Source organism: Netta rufina, assembly GCF_964035555.1.
Source record: "Netta rufina genome assembly, chromosome: 3".
Classification (NCBI taxonomy): domain Eukaryota; kingdom Metazoa; phylum Chordata; class Aves; order Anseriformes; family Anatidae; genus Netta; species Netta rufina.
In genome coordinates, this window is record NC_140125.1 from 72,577,572 (window position 1) to 72,594,459 (window position 16,888).

The following is a 16,888-nucleotide window of genomic DNA, read 5'->3' on the forward strand; positions in this document are numbered from 1 at the left end:
GACATGGTGTTCTTTATTCAGGGTGACCTAACTTGATCTTTACCAGACCAAGATGCTCAGTTCAAACAGGTCTCTCACCTGAGTTTGTTGAAAACCCTGGAGAGAGAGGCTGAAAACCTGAGTAACAGAACTTCATAGTTTATAAGAATCAAGAAGCTTCACTTTTTAGGTCAACAAGTCACCTAAGGAAGGACTAAAGTTCCAAAAACCTCTGTCCACAAGGAGAAGGAAGGATATCAACAAGCAGGATACACTAACTTTGGATCAGTCTTTCCCTACACTTGAAAAAAAGATCTTGTAATAAAAAGTTCCTAGCAAACAAATCATGGTGTAACACCAAACCAAGAAGAATAAAGCTCTGATAAGAAATCTTTCATAAAAATTATCAGTATTAGGTTTATGATAAAAAGGTGAAATAAAATTTTGAACAATGATCACAGCACAAAAAGCAAGGTGCATTAACAAAAATCATTAGCAATACCTTCCTGTATTTATGCTTCAGAGACTTGTATTGTCATATACTAAAAAAAAATAACATGGATGAAACTGATGACTGGAGCTTTAGAAATGGAAGATCCAGCAGTATAAAAAGCAAGGTCACAATTTGTAATGGGTTTATGTGGCAAGGGTTTGGTAGCAGGGGGGCTGCAGGGGTGGCCTCTGTGAACAGAGCCCAGGAGCTGCCACATTACATCAGAGCCAGCTCCTGCCAGCTTCAAAAGGGATCTGCTGCTGGCCAGAGCCAAGCCAGGGAGCAATGTTGGTTGGGTCTCTAGGAGAGCAGATTGAAGAAACAGAAGAAATTGCTGTGCAACAGCATCTGGGAAAGAGGAGCAAGAATCAGGCCTGCAGACCCTCTTCTCATCTCAACCCTTGAGCCCTTTCCATCGTATTCTCCCCTCCTCTTCCTTCAAGAAGGGGGAGCAGCTATGGGAGAGTTCAGCTGACCAGCAGGGTAAAACCACCACACACTTGCATAACAAGAACTGAGGCTTCAAGATTACATTGTCACCCATATGAAACAGTTGTGGGCAACAGTACACTTACAGCCATTCCCTGCAGAAATACAGGGAATGCCACTAATGCAACGCTGAGACTTAACAGTGGAATATTATGGACAGCTCTGGCCAAACTAAAAAAAAAAAAATGTTAAATTTAAAAATATAAGAACAGGGAACAGTAACTCATTTAGCATGTAGCAGGATGAGGGAAATGATGAGCCTTTTAGGAAAGAGAAAAGATAGCAGCTTTCTTAGTTTAGCAAAATAAAGGCAAAAAGAAAACAAATGGGTTAATGCTTCTGTCTATATATGCATTAAGGGTATACAGAGCAAGAAAAACAAACTCAAGAATAATGATGACAAAAACCACGGATATAAATTGGTCACAAACAAGATTCCTAACTACTAGAACAGCAAGTTCTGGAACAGGATGCTTGACTGCCTTTTAAAGGAAAAATGCCTAAATGTAAAGGGCTTGCACAATGCCAATGCTTGCAGTAGCACAGGAGACCTGATGATCAAGGTGTTCTTTCCCAGCCACGTGCTCCTGAGCACAATGCCTGCAGAAAGAAAGCCACCTAACCACAATTCTAGGTCCTTCTCAAAGCCTACAAGAAGAGGAAGAATTTGTAAAAGATGAAGACAATTAAGGAAGGAGCTATCTTAGCCTATCTTAATGTTTAGGACATGAAAACATGCTTATGACTTGAAAATCAAATTGCATGCAGGCAAAGTTTAAATCGGTGGGACTGCTCCCCCTCATTTTGTTAACTCAGAATATTTTTCATGTAGAGCATGTTGTACACGGTGCTTCAAACCAAAACATCAGTTTCCGATAAATAAGTCTTCCTAAAACTCTGCTAGCTATAATTATTTGTTGCAGTATATATTACTGTATCTCTGTTGGAAACACACAGTGAAAATGAAAAAAGGCAACCAGAGATCTGAAATTCATGAAAGAATCATTACAACATTTAAAGATATTCTTAGCTCAGACAAGACAATCTTATTTCAATATTAACATATTTAACCAGATCTGTGCTACTGATACAACTGGTTATAGCTAACAAGCTTTATCAAATGGCAATTGCCTCCTAATACTGACACTCAAAATCTACAAGGACTGATACATTAGATCCCTATGTAGCTCACTAAACAGATTTATATATATATATCTGTTTTATACTAACTGCTTATGCTTGAAATAGAATCTGTTTAACGTTGTATCTTCTGTTGTTGTATCTTTTTTAAAAAAAATCTAAATCAAGTTTAGCTTTTAATTCCTGTTTCTGAAAAGACACAATCTCAACAAAATTAATGCCTCAAGGGATTGAGTTCTGTCAGCTGGTCATCACCCCCTCCCTTGAAACAGCCAGTTGTTTATAAAACACCTCTCAATATAACTAACCTGTGGTATCTGAATGTTGTCTGCTGGTCTGCTCGTAGCATCTTTATTGTACTGAGGATCAAATTCAGATGCCCCTGCTAAAACCATGATAAGCCCTGCAAAGATAATGGGAGACATACAAACAGTCTTCAATATTCTATGCCACCAAATGATTTCTTCACAAATCTCAGCCACAAAACTTACCTCCACTCTTCCCCCAACAAGCATGCACATTCATATTCTCTATTTAGGGGATGAGTTGCTATTGCTACAGTACAAAGCTACTGTGAACATGATGCTTGGCACAAGATAACTGAAATAGCTCAAGATTCCTTTTTGCATGGCATTAAGCACTCTGAATGTCTTCACAAAACCATAGCTTGGTTTATTTAGGATTGGCAGACGTCACCACACAGCAGTTTGACTGCTACTGCATGCTCACAAAACCATTCACCTCTGAATTCATATGCCTGAGGCTGCCCCTCAATGTGCGTATTGTAGGAGAGATGGGAGAGAAAATTTCAACTCAATTTTCTGTTCAGCTGACATTAAAAATTCACCATTTTTTTTTTTCTTTTAATGATTAGAAGAGCAGTTCAATAAGTACCCCTGCAAACAAATCCCATGAAGATAGACAGCTCTTTTGCTAGCAGGAAATGTGATTAGGAAAATCCATACTACCTTGAAATACCTTTTGTCATCTAATTAAGATTAAAAATCTACCACCTGGGATGTTTTAGCCAGCTTTCTGCTCGTGAATGTGTCCGCTCTGCTATAGGAAGTGAGAAAACTCACCCCATCATTTCTTCCAATTAAAGTAACTTTTTCAGCTATAGTTACTCAAGCTTCATCTTGTATTTTGAGTAAGTTCTTTTCTGAGCAAGTCAAAGCTGCTCTGCCTCTTTTCAGTACTCAGCAAATTCCACCTACCAACAATTAATCAAGTTCCCTGAGCAATTTCCATTTCTGTTCTCAATTATCTGTTTACTTCCTGAGCAGAGCATAACAAAGAGATTCAGACTATTTCAGACTTTCCTATTATTTAAGCTTCATAATTACAGATCCTAAGGCAAAAAGGGTCTTAAAAACTCGTTTGTCTTGAAATTTGATCTTGCAGATCTGTCTCACCATTTCCCTAGCTCAGTTTGATTACATTATCCCAGGCTTAAGCCCCAAGTTTTGGGGCTGGTACCTCACCAGTGTGAAATTCACGACCAAGCAAAGGCCTTACCTGATCACTGTGCGATTTGTCTAAGCTATCTCAGTTGTGCTTTCTATTTCAAGCAGGCTGTACAACAGACCTCAGTGGAAAAAAACAAAAAATAAACATCTGACCTGCCTCTGACTCCAGGACTTCCTGAAAATGATAAATCCTTAAATAAGGCCACTTAAACTTAGGAGTAACTTTTTACTGATCTGTAGGAGAGAGAATGAAAGCCTCAAACCTGAGGTTATTTCACATTGAACCCAATCATTGACAGCACGCTTGGAGAAAGAGAACAGGTCTGCAACGATCTCTCTAAACTTCCAAGATATCTCACCTAGTCTCCCTTTCATCCTTTCACACACAGCTGTCTGGAGGAGGAGAAAGGCAAAAGCATAGAGTATGAGAACAAACTAACCTGAATTGATCCCACACATGTAAACCTGTTTTTGCTGCGACTAGGATGCTAGTGTATTTCTGTACTCTTATCTCATAGACTTCTTTAACTATGAAGCCTTTCTGTTCAAGGGGAAAAGGATGCATCAAGAACGGATGCTTCCAGTAACCTTTCAGTAAATCTATAACTGAATACCAGTGCAATTTAAAGGAGTAAGAGGTGATGTTTTACATGACACTTTTTTCACTTTTATTGTTTGCTTTATTCTGCTTTTCAATCACTGTGAGCACAAGATGCAGTAAAATCCAATCTAGAACTAATATCATGCTAATTCTTCGGGCCCATGCCGTCTTCCAAGCTGAAGGATCTAATTCCTGAACTTGAGGATACTGTAGACCAAGATAAGGCCAACATAATGCATCTACATATTTCTCTAGAAAAAGTTTGGTTTTGTTTGCTTAAGTGTGAGCAGACAAGAAAAATAAGTACATCAACTATAAACAAGTAACAAAACAACAAGAAATTGATAGGGAGTAAAACTATTAAACAGAAATTTAGGTATAACATCACAAGTAAAGAATAGAGAACTAGAAATTATTTGGTAATATAAAAATCTTATGACAACCCTTAGAAAATTCAAGACACTTATTTTGTTACAGGAACAGAAGAAAACATGCAGATAAAGGTTGCATTCCCTGTAGCCACAAAGCAACTCAAGACTTTAGGCAGGTCAGCATCTGTTTTCCCCACGTACAATCTTTTCTTTTTTTTTTTTTTTTTTTTAAAATGTATAGATCACAGAAAGATCTATGCAACTCCCTCCCCCAATAAGTCTTCTTACAGAGTACTCTTCACCTGCAACAAAATGAAGTTTTTTAAAACCATTCTTACAGAACCAGAAACAACACTTTAACATAACAAAAGCTTATAAAGCAAAAGCATTTTAACATCAAATCAGCACGTCCAGATACTTTTCACTTACGTTTCATGTCCATGTTCCGTGTTTTATAGACAAAGTATGTATATATTTGAGTTGTCCGGATGAGAATCTGGTCTCCGCTATATCGTATCGATCGGTACCACCAGGAACCCTGAAATGTTTAGTAAGAACAACATGACATCAGCACAATGGTATCAGTATCAAAACACCTATGCAAGATCACCTCATATTTGTTCATTGTAACTAGGTAAACCATACCTCAAAAAACTACTTACCCCGAATGACTTTACTTATGTTGAAGTCAAATGAATTTCAGAAAGAACAATAAAAATATCTTTGCCAACAGTAATCTTAAACACACATCAATATATTTGTCTGAGAGAACGTGATGCTAAGAACTGAGATGATTTTTTGCTGTAAGAATCTACCCTCTCCCAGCACAAGCTTGCATGCATGCACACCCTGTTTTGTTTATTTATGGTGTTGTTTTAGTGAATCCACTAAACAGTGAAGCCACTGGAGTTACCCCTTACATAGAAAGTGTTTTACCACCCAACACACCATCCAAATGAAACTCAGTTCAGGCTAAAAAGTCAAACCAAGACCAAAACAAGAGATTTCTTTAACTGTGTGGTTTTTGTTGTTGTTTTTTGTTTTTCAAATTTACCTTAAGTCAACTAATTAGAAAATGTTTTTTAGAAAATTTAGAATCATAGAACAGTTTGAGCTGGAAGGGACATTTAAAGACCATTTAGTTCCAATTTCCTTGCCATAGGCAGGTGTATCTTCCACTAGAGGAATCTGAAGGTGACCCAGTGTCCTTGCTGGAAATTTTCAGTATTAAGCCTTATTCCTTCATGCTGACTGAAGAATTCTTCCAAACCTTCAGAAACACTCCAACAACTCCCTCATTAGCATTACAACTGAGACTTCAAATTATGGAACTCGCTGTACAGTGATTGTACTCTATAATTTTATAACCTATCATGCCACCTTTCTTAAACTGCAGTCTGCTCACTAAATCGCCCTTGCAAACCAAGCTCACTAGCTTAGGAAAAACATTCAAGATAAATCACCATCTATTACAAAGTTTATCACAAGCGAAATGCAGCAGGCACTGAAGTAACAAGCAATGGATACTATTATTAATTTAATAGGCAATAGTGTAAATTCTGCTAGCACAGCAAGAACTCTGCAATTTACTTAATTATTTGGAAAATGTTCTAGGACTGGCTCCCCACAAAAAGAATTAGTTTGTTTTAAATTAGGTTTGATTCTTCCATAAATAGATGAACCTGGCACAGAAGAATACAGAACTCTTTTTTATTATTATTTAAGTTCTTCTGTGGAAAAATGTATATTATAATCCCATAGCTCTCAGTTTGACAAAGTCTAAGTATAGGTACTAGAAAAGGAAGAAATGCAACACTACAGACAGACCAAATCTACATGGAAGAGGCTGCCCTAACTACTTTTGCAGATACAGATAGTTTCTCTTGCCTCATGTACATATACAGAACATTATGTAGGTTAATGAAAGTCTACAAAGAACTGTGTATCAGTATTTCCCTTTTCTCCATCCGGATTCAAAGGATGGAACTAGACTTACTTAATTTTAGATGTCTACCTCAGATACTGGATGACTACACTGTAGTTAACGCAGGCTTCTTTATTGTTTAATAGAAAAGAAACAGACCCATCAAAGGTATGAATTATCTCATACGCCTAGCTTAGAATTAAATGATACAATAACTTGCTCCATAACAAATAACTATTCCTCTTCACTGACTATAAAAGAAATTTACAATGACAAGTTTCAATGCCTAAGTCTGCATCTGATAGAGGATGTTTACTTTCACTTGAGCTATGATAAGCTTGATATAAATCACTAAAAGTACACGTGTACAAATAAAACACACGCCAACTGAAACACAAAGAGAAAGAAGGAAATATAGGTCTTACTCTGAATTTTAGACTTGTTACTCAACTCGTTGTTGAAATCCATGCACCAGGAATTTGTTATGCAAGGTCTTCAGTTAGACAGAGAGGCTCTCTAAGACAAGTGATAATGCCTGGCTGGCTCTCAGTACACAGAGACATAAGCAGTTGTCGAGATCCCAGGAGGCTTTCTCAAATGAATGTCCTTTTCCCAAGAGCATGAAGGTTTATGAGAATCAATTTTCTGAGTCTGTCTTCAAGCCATGCCCCAACTATACACAATCACTGGATAAGGGACATTGTTCAAAAGCAGTACTGGAGGGCAAACTGGAGCCCTGAAATACCACTCGTCTTGCAATTGATTCCTCACACAAAGAAATCTCAAGAGCAGACATTTCATTGTGTATAGAAGATCAATAAAAATTAAAATTATGGAAACAAAAGACAATCAAGAGAAACTAAACAAAACAACTTATTCCACAAGCAGCAATTGTTCTAGTACCCACAGTTAAAGACATCTGTCTTGGCTCTACAGTAACACTACTGAATATACTCTCAAGTTCATCACACGGCATTAATTTTCATGTGACACATGACAGAAGGTGTAAGACAAGTTACCCGATTGAATCTCTAACTCTTGTGCTATCTTGTATTTTCCTAACAGCCCCCTCTCTAACCCAGCACTGTGCTTTTTGTGCAACTACACTTTTTCCATAAGAAAAGAGAACATCCACGTTAAAAAAAAAAACTCTCCCTCTCCATGAAAGGGAGGAATGAGCAATTCATTTAAAGTCTGAGAAAGCTTTGTTTACAGCTTGTTTACAGAGGGTAGAATACTAATCAGATAATACTTACCACCACAAGTGGAAGAATAACCATAAATGCTAATCCGTATACAAGCAAAACCTGGAAAAAATTATGAAACATACTGCATTAGATACTTCAGTTACTTAGTACTGCTCTTGTTTAATATTTTCTTCTAAAATATGATCAAGCAGTATTACCACAGATCTACTCCAAATTAATACAAGCTTATTGCACAGTACTTGTCATTATTTCTGAAGAACTTACAAGCAATACAATCAGCTGAATAGAGTTTAAATAAAGCGTATTTGCTCAGTGCAAGATCTTTTAGATCATCCATGCATTGTCTTGGGTGGGTTTCTATAATTATTGAAGAGTTGGCAGCTAACTGTGATTCAGTGGACAGAGGAGATTACTGCACAAGAATCGAGCAGATAGACTAAGCACCTTACAGAAAATATAATGCAAATAATATTTATTTAGGCACTGTGTGACTACAGCATCTCTAGTAAACCACACGGAACTGCATATATCCAGCAAACAAACAGTTCTATATGCTTCCTTGCTACAGTAAACACATGCTTCACAGCAGCAGCACAGTACCACTTCATTATCACTACAGTGAAATGCTTCCAAGCACATAAATATAGCCTTCAAAAGTAGAAAGATACTCTGTTACTTTTGACTCCTGAAGCTTGCTTCAGAGATGCACTTGGACCAGAGCAGCAGTATTATTAACCATGTGCTTTGACTTAAACATGAAGTATTAAGCACAGGCACATGCCTTAAGGTGAAGGCTTAAATGTTCATATTAAAATCTCAACCTAAGTGAGATGACTCACCAAAATCGAATTCTTCTGATCCACAATCCAAGCTGGCAAAGCTATACCAAAGCTTGTAGCTGTAGGATGAGAGAAAAGAAATTTGCTGTAAAATATTAAGCGGTTTTTCTTAAAGTCACATTAAGTCTAACCAAAAAAAAAACCCACCACACCTCATGTATAGCACTCCAATCAGTAAAATTCTAACAAATTTGGTTAATCAAAAAAGCAAACTAGAAACACACTCAAGTATGCAATGAAATGACAAGACTTAAACGCAACATCTGAAATACCTAAGTTTTTAGCTCAACAGACTGCAGTGAAACAGACATGCAAGGTTTATTAATATAATCAAAAAGGAGAGAAGACTTCACAGGTGGAAAGATTTATGAGCTTTGCCTTACAGAGCTTTCAGCAGTTTAAATTTACATAGATCAGTAAACACATGAATTGCAAGAAAACTAAGCAAATGAATTCTACAGTGAAAGTTTTATTTATTTTTAACTTTAGGAAAGTGTTTTGAGCTGTACGTTGTAAAAACAACACCCTCCACTAGTTCACATTCCTGCGTGACTGGTAAGAAAGTGAATGCAACACTTGTAAAATCAGAAGGAGTTTGGCTGGAGAAAATACAAGCCCTGATTCCCTAACAGCTACAGTACACAGAACTGAATAAAGAATAATATTAGATTGCCTTCAGACATGCAATACTAGAGGTTCTAAAAAAAAAAAAAAAAAAAAAAACACAAACAAAAAAAACGAAAACAACACAACAAACCTTTGAAGCAGGACCTATAAAACTTTAAAGTCCACCATCTACTATATAAAAAATTGAAGTCCTTTCCTCTGTACTAGTAAGGACCAATAAAGAGCATTAGCTTAAAGTTAGGACTGACTACGATTGCCTATGTACTTAGAAATAACGGGTACTTTTTCCAACAGGTTCTGACAGTCATCAATTCAGACAACCAGTTGTTATGCACAAGTCTAACATAACCTCTATGGAGTTCTTAATTTAGAAGCTATTTGTCAAAATTCAAGTTAGACACCTGACCTCAAGCTTAATAGGTCAACAGAACATCAAAGTGAATTTACTGCATTATGGTACAGGAAACGCTGGAGAAGAGAGCCTGGAGACATTTCTCTACCTGTAATCATCATAGATTTTTAGAAGAATTTATTAAAATTGTAATGTGTCTTTTATCGGTGGTTTCTCATAATGCTTTTGATCTTTAGGACTGTAGTTCCAAACTATTCCACAGAAGTAGCTCAATACAAAGCTCTCTCTTCGCATTGAAGAAGCTCTTTGCCCTTATCTATGCTCATCAGGATGAAGCACTAGCAAATACCAAGAAGGAAAAGCTTACCAAAACTGCCTGATATTCCTAAAAACATATATTTTTATTCTTCAGGTCCATTCACATGCTTTTAAATACTCTTTTGCATGTTTAGTATTTTACTTGGTAAAGGAGCAAGATGAGGAAATCTTGTTTGCTTGCCTCTAACCTCCATGCGGATTCAGTTGGATAAGGAATGAATATTGCTTGCTTTTGTTCCCCTGTGCTGGGCACAGAGGGTGGGATGTACCTCATCTCATTTTAAGCACGTAATGATGTGCTTCATCCCATCCCAGAACATACCTGTAAGAGGGTCTGTCACCATTCTTGGGCTACACAGAACTAAAAACTACAGTGCATGGCCTGGATACAGGCCTTTACATGACAGGTGTCTAAATGAAAAGAGTAATTTCACTAAATGAGAAGGCTCCTCATGCTCCTCTGGAACAAGAGCAGAGAATGGGAGAAGGAGAACTTCATTCAGGCTTCTTCCAACCATTCAGATCAAACAACAAAGCAAGATCTAAAAAAGCAGAGAACTCTCATTCCACCAGAGACAGTAAAGGTTTCAGAAGAGCAGAAGGCTTGCAAGTCAACTATATGAACTACCGCCCTACAAAATCACTTCACTTTGCCCTTCAGAAATCCTCTCATGAGGTACTCATGAGTCCCTCGTATTTGTGAAAGCTCTCTGAGCAAACCATGCAATGATCTTCTGATCTTCAAACTCTCATCTGCTTTTGGCCAAATCTTGTTTTGAAGTCCCAGCTTCAGGTCAATTCAAGTTAAAGTCCATTTATGACTTCCAAGCTAGCCTTAACTCATTCCATGTAGATACGTAGCTCAGCTTAGTCCCTCAAACTACACAGCACCAACAACCAGAGATCTGTGGAGGTCCACATTTAAAAAAAAATTAAAAATTTAAAAGCAAACTCCTTCCTGACTTTCCATTTCCCTCATCCACACACCACAGTCAGTTTTACAAGCAAAGAATTATGAGATATATCTTCAAATCAAAGAAAAAATATTCTACATAAAATAAGATCTGAGAGCTTCTCAAATGGCCAAATATTATATATCTTAATGCACAGAAAATATAGAACTTCTTTCTGTTATTTGTAATAATTACCTTGTGGTCCATCTGGATTACCAAATTCTTCCCAATTTTTCCGTGATTCTTCATCAGTTAAGCTAATTTCAAAAAGAAATATTAAGTTAATACAGAAATAAAGGAATTTTGTCAAAATAATTTACATACAGAAACTTTAAAATGTGGCATCTATACTATCTTTCAGAGACTAAAAAAACTATTATTTACATAAAATCTGATAAAAACAATTCTGTTGTATTCCTTCATGATATACAGGAAAATCCCTTTTCTCAATCTGACAGCAAAAGAAATTAGAAACAAAAAGGATGCACTCTTGCAAGGAATCAGACAATCACATCTCCCTTTCATGAGACTGACTGCTCAATCCATCACCAAAAAGCACCTTTCAACGCCAGGTTACAGTACAGCAAACTTTGAAAGACAATGAAGGTTGAAGATGCTATCTTTTGGGTGGAAGAAGGTAAATACACAAGATGAACTGATAAGTCAGAATTTCTCTCTAGAAGCTTATATTCTGTTATTCTAGACTTTACATTTGATAGTACATTTGTGGGGATTTTTGTTTGTTTGTTTTTTTTTTTTTTCATTTGGAACTACGCAGTTCCAGATCTAAGAAGAGAGAAAAATAAGATACGACCTCCTACATCTTACAGTTTCTACACCTGTTCCATAATGACATTTTGTTGGCAACAGGCAATCCCTACTACTGCAAGGGAGTAGGAACTTTCTGCTTTAGGATACACGACAACACAAAACGCCACACATTCAACACCACACATACAGAAGACTTTGCCACAGAAAAAATTTGGAGAGTCAGTCAGAAGTCTCCTCCTAATCATTTCTAAAGTCTCACGCTTGTTAACAAACAGACTTACTGAATACGTAGCTATATATTCTTTCCAGACAGCACAGCTAAGGAACTCCGCTATCATTCTCTAAGATTTGCCTCTGTTGTAGCTGTTGCACAAGTATATTAAGTATGAGACGGCACTCACCTAACGTTTGATTGCTAGCTTGCAAAATAGTGATGAGATTTTTCATGAGTTTATAAAGCCATACTCTACAGGAGCATCTCAATAATGCAGTTATTTGTAAGCAGAAAGAATAATTTCAAAACTGCTCAAAATGAACACGGCATTGGCTTTCCTTCACATCTCAATATCAAACTCAAATCATCTCAGTATCAAACTTCTCATCTCATCTCAAACAATACACTCAATCAGTAAGGTCAACCACATAGGCAACTGACTTTAAAGCAGTATTCTACAATTTGCTAGATCCTTGGATGATTATTTAGAGTAGAGAAGAATATAAAGTTGTACAAGATTAAGTGTACAAACAGTATTACAAAAAATCTACATTTTTTATTTTGGAGAAATTGAGCAAAAGGGGATTTATTTTATTCCAGAATCTAATATTACACACCTTCACTCAGATCGAAAAAAACAAGCTACAAACAAAGGTATGACTGAAAACAGTATGGTGGAGGAAAAGCTGAATCCTTGAATCTTCTTTTAAGAAGTACACAGATAACATGAAACGGTCACTGAGTCAAAAATTCAAGTCTGCAAGCTAACAGAAAACTGAATCAGAACCAGAAAAAAATACCTCTGCTGCCAGATGGGAAGAGGATTAGAATTTATTCTCTAGGTGATGCTTCAGAATGGCCATACCAGGGTTTGTTGCTTAAACACTGTAACATATCTTGTTCTTTTTCATCTTTTTAATCTTTTTCATCTTTTTCAAGACTTAGTATGTGTCACGCTGGGAGCACTTTTCCCAGCTGACGTGCAAGTTAAATACAAAGAACTAACACCTTACAGTATTCTGACAGCTGCTAACAATTATATTATCCTTCCTAACTTGTATACACAACAGGCATGCAATGAACTGAGTCACATGTTGATTTATTTATTTATTATATATCAAAACACACTTTCTCTGGCTGCTTAAATCAGTCCAGTTATTACCTTACAGGTTTAACCCTCCCAAGATATCAATTTTTTTCAAAGGCAAAAAAGAAACTTACGCTGCATAAGCCTTAGCAATCCTCATGAACATAACTTCATCTCCTCCTTTATCTGGATGGTATTTTAATGACAGTGCACGGTACTGCTTCTTAATTTCTGATATACTTGCTCCCTTAAAAGAGAAAGTTTTGTGTTATAAACACCTTAAATCAAATCCATCCTTCTATAATCTGTATACCAAAGCACATTATGCAATATTTTTTCCAAGCTGTTCATGTTTAAAGATTTATGTTCTAATATGAATGATGTCCTTCATATGATGAAGAAACTACATATGCATCTCATGGAAACATGATTGTAGCATTTTTCTAACAGCATTTTTGTAACCATTTACTTTTAAACCAAGTTAGAAACTACCGTCTAACAAAAAGACATTCAGATAATTGGCTATTATTTTCTTCTGGATTTCTTGTTTGTCCATTCATAGAAAAAAAAAAAAAAATAAGGTTTTCTCACCAGTTTGACTAATCTCATCTTTTCCCAAACACAATGAGGAACACAAAAGAACTCTCATTTGCAATAGTCCTCTATTTAGGCAGACAGTTCATAGATCAAGCATGAATGTTCAGTTGCAGCTTCTAGGCAGAAACAAGTCTGCCAGTCGCTAGGAACAGTGGATTGCCTTGCCACTTCTGAATGCCTTTGACCAGAATCATTCTATTCATAAATACTTTCAAACTTCTTGAATAAACAGAATACATTAAGGATTGGTCTTTTTCTCAAGTATTCTACTACAGCACGTCGTTAAATGCCACCAGCCCACACCCATCTGCACCAACTTTCAGGCTGGACTGCGAACTTCATTAAAACTTTGTGGATTTTCTTGACTAATGTTAAGCGCAGACAAAGTTTTTTCTACTAAGTTATCTGCTAAGTTTCACAGAACCATTACCCACAGGGCTTTTCAACACTTGGTGGTCCATTAGGCTGGCATTAAGTATATAGAAAACACACAAGAAGTTACTTTAAAATAATGATACAGTTTAATACATTTAAGCCAGAAATCAACCTACCCTAAGGCTTCGTTTACTGTGTTACTTTATCTCTTTTTATGTAAAGTATCTATCATTTTCCAACACTATATTTTAACAGCATGCCTGCCTTATTTAACACCCGGGATGAATTCAATCCACAATAAATTAGAGCTGGTAATAACAGCCATCTCAAGACCATACAAAGAATGACAGAGGAGCAACAGAAGCTAGAAAGTGCAAAAAAGATCAGTTCATTGGGAAGGAAGAGGTGGGTTTCCATGGCTCACATGAATCCTGCACATAAAAATAAATAAATCCCAGTGTTTTTCTTCCTCTACCAGAAGCTAGCATGTGATGCCAGATAAACTGAGGATAAGCTTTCCACGTATCGTTAATTGCTTACTTTTCATTTTCAAATGCTAGGCTACAGAGACTAGACCTTACCTATATAAATGCTTAACAGCCTAGAATAGTTCATGTCAATCAGCTCCCTGCCTGGAACACAGAGCTTTCCTACATTACCTGCTTATGTTAAAGTTTAAGGCCCTGACTGCCTTCTTTGAGGAATTTGAAATTATTATTAATGTTGTGCTTGATCTTTCTGCCTCGGATCCCACCTACAAAATGGCAGTAAGGGCTCTTGTTCAATAAACTGGTAATACCAGCCCAGTGCCCTATATATCCATGAACTGTAAGTGATGTGCTCCAAAAAGAGCTATTGTGTTGATATGATATATAAAACAAGGTACAGGTGCATTAACTGAACTTTGTTCATGTTGTGGTTCACTTTTAGAGGAAAAGCCTCATTGTATGCTAATACAAGATTAAAAAATAACCTTGGCCTTGCTGTGAACGCAAAGAAAATGAATTATTGCACATCAAAACTTTCAAATGCTTGCATCTACAACCCTTTCATTATTTTTCTGAAAAAAAAAAAAAAAAAAAAAAAAAGGTTTTTTTTTCTTTTTCCTGCCCTTTTTTAATGGCAACAACATTTCCATGACTTAACAACACTTCAGGAGGTGTATCATTCATGAACAGGGCTGGCAGCGACTCTAAAGGTTCCACTGCAATGGTGCCGGAAGGCAGCTGTTAACTTTCACCTAAGCTCAGTGCAGAAGTTTTTTAGGGGAATATAACAGACATCCTCTGACAGCACAAGTATCAAACACTATCATTCTCTGGAATCTTAGATTCTACTACCCCTACTTCAACTATTTATCTTCACCCACCAGGGAACATCTCTAGTTTTAATTCAACTCATCCTTACGCTCCTATGCACCAGTTCTCTGAGCATTCCCATATTGGTTTCTTCAATACAACCTGGCTAATTTGCATGTGTCCTGAGTATGCTGACAAACTTTCCTTAATAAACATCAGGTTAGAATTCAGTACCTACACACTTTTTTCCCTCTGGGTCATAGGAATTTTCCAAAGACAACAAAAGAAAATCCACTAGTGACCTACTCCCTAGCCTGATTTGTTTAACCAAAGTTAACCCAGATATATGAACAGTTAAACTGTGCAGTTCCAACAGATACTATTCAATAGCAAAAATGTATCTTGCTCCCGTGTGTCAGTAGAAAAGGTAAGTCAGCAATCAGTCAATTCACAGAGGAACTGAGCAGAGGCTGAATTTAAATAACTTGCCTCCGCACTTGACAGACAAGCCTTGTTCTACCAGCCTAGCAAGAAATAGGCTGAGGTCTACGCATCTGCTACAACAGCTTTCTTAGCATGGAAAGCAGTACCAGCGATGCCTATCCTGATGCTGACAAGCCATGTCATTACTTGCAAGAGCTGTATTTGTAAACGTTCATATTCATATTAAGCTCTCCCATGCTAACAATACATGTCAAGTGTAATCAAAACAGGGGTACATTCAAAGTTCTTCCTTATTCTTGTGCTGAGCTGTATTCGGAGTGCGGTTCCTTAGGCTGGAGAGTGTAAGGTGTCAGGCTTCAGAACTGAAAAGATGACTCTGTTGATACTCAAAAGAGTAGGAAATAATCACCATCACTAGAGAATTTGCTTGAGGTACTGCAGTTAAGACAGAGTTTAATACACGCCCAGCAGGTCTATTTGTCTCCTCCAGACTTACCACTTCTTATATGCATTTTTAATCAGAGCTTCAATATAAAGAAAGCACTGCACATCTGCTTTCTATAGCAATGCTATATTTTTTCAGTTCAATAAACTAATTGATTTGTATTACTACATAGAATTTATGGTTTTCAATGCTCTACTCACAGAGACTCAAGGTAACCTTTACTACTCCAAAATGCACATCACCAATACCATTCACCAAACTCTTCCATTTACAAGAGAAATATCACTATACAACAAACTAATCAGCATTTTGTTTATAAGGCTTATGCAGCAGCACCCTGAAAATGGCTACTGAGAGGATTTTCTACAGGGCATACACGGCAGAATCTTTCTTACTGTAAAAAGGGAGAAAAGTAACAGCAAAGTAAGCCTTGAAATTATTGAAAAATCCACCTCATTGCATTAAGGAAGTCATTTGAACGTTGAATGTGTTAGATGCAAAAGTCATACATTAGTATAGATACACACAGAACATCTACTGATGGACTTCACAACAAACAGCAACAATTTTCAGATGCCAAAAAAAGAACAAAACCATTAGATGCGTTCACTGGAGTTAACTTTTGGTTAAAAAAAAAAATAAGCCTTAAATTTGACATCTGGACACAAAATATGCAGTAGCACACACTACTGAAAGATGCTGTTACTTACAGGATCCAAATGTAGAACCTCATACGGGTTATATTCTTGATACTCTCGGTCTGTTTTGGAAACCTTGTATGCAAGAAACAAAAATAATGCCCATCCAGCAAGGAGGATTATTTTCCTGTTTGGAAGAAAGAATTTTTAACATGTACATTAAGTCTAGTATAACTCTAGTATAACTCTACAAGTA

At 36.7% G+C, this 16,888-nt stretch overlaps 1 protein-coding gene across 1 annotated transcript in view; it reads right to left on the reverse strand.

Moving 5' to 3' along the window:
* The window catches only part of SEC63 (SEC63 homolog, protein translocation regulator), a 53,386-nt gene that overhangs the window by 21,115 nt on the left and 15,383 nt on the right, over nucleotides 1-16,888 (reverse strand). The window contains exons 3-9 of the mRNA XM_084284216.1: nucleotides 16,705-16,819; nucleotides 12,970-13,082; nucleotides 10,959-11,020; nucleotides 8,514-8,572; nucleotides 7,723-7,773; nucleotides 4,972-5,080; nucleotides 2,410-2,504 (exon numbers count right to left, since the gene is read on the reverse strand). Coding sequence (XP_084140342.1) covers nucleotides 2,410-2,504; nucleotides 4,972-5,080; nucleotides 7,723-7,773; nucleotides 8,514-8,572; nucleotides 10,959-11,020; nucleotides 12,970-13,082; nucleotides 16,705-16,819 — 604 coding nt within the window. The remainder of the gene's footprint in view (nucleotides 1-2,409; nucleotides 2,505-4,971; nucleotides 5,081-7,722; nucleotides 7,774-8,513; nucleotides 8,573-10,958; nucleotides 11,021-12,969; nucleotides 13,083-16,704; nucleotides 16,820-16,888) is intronic.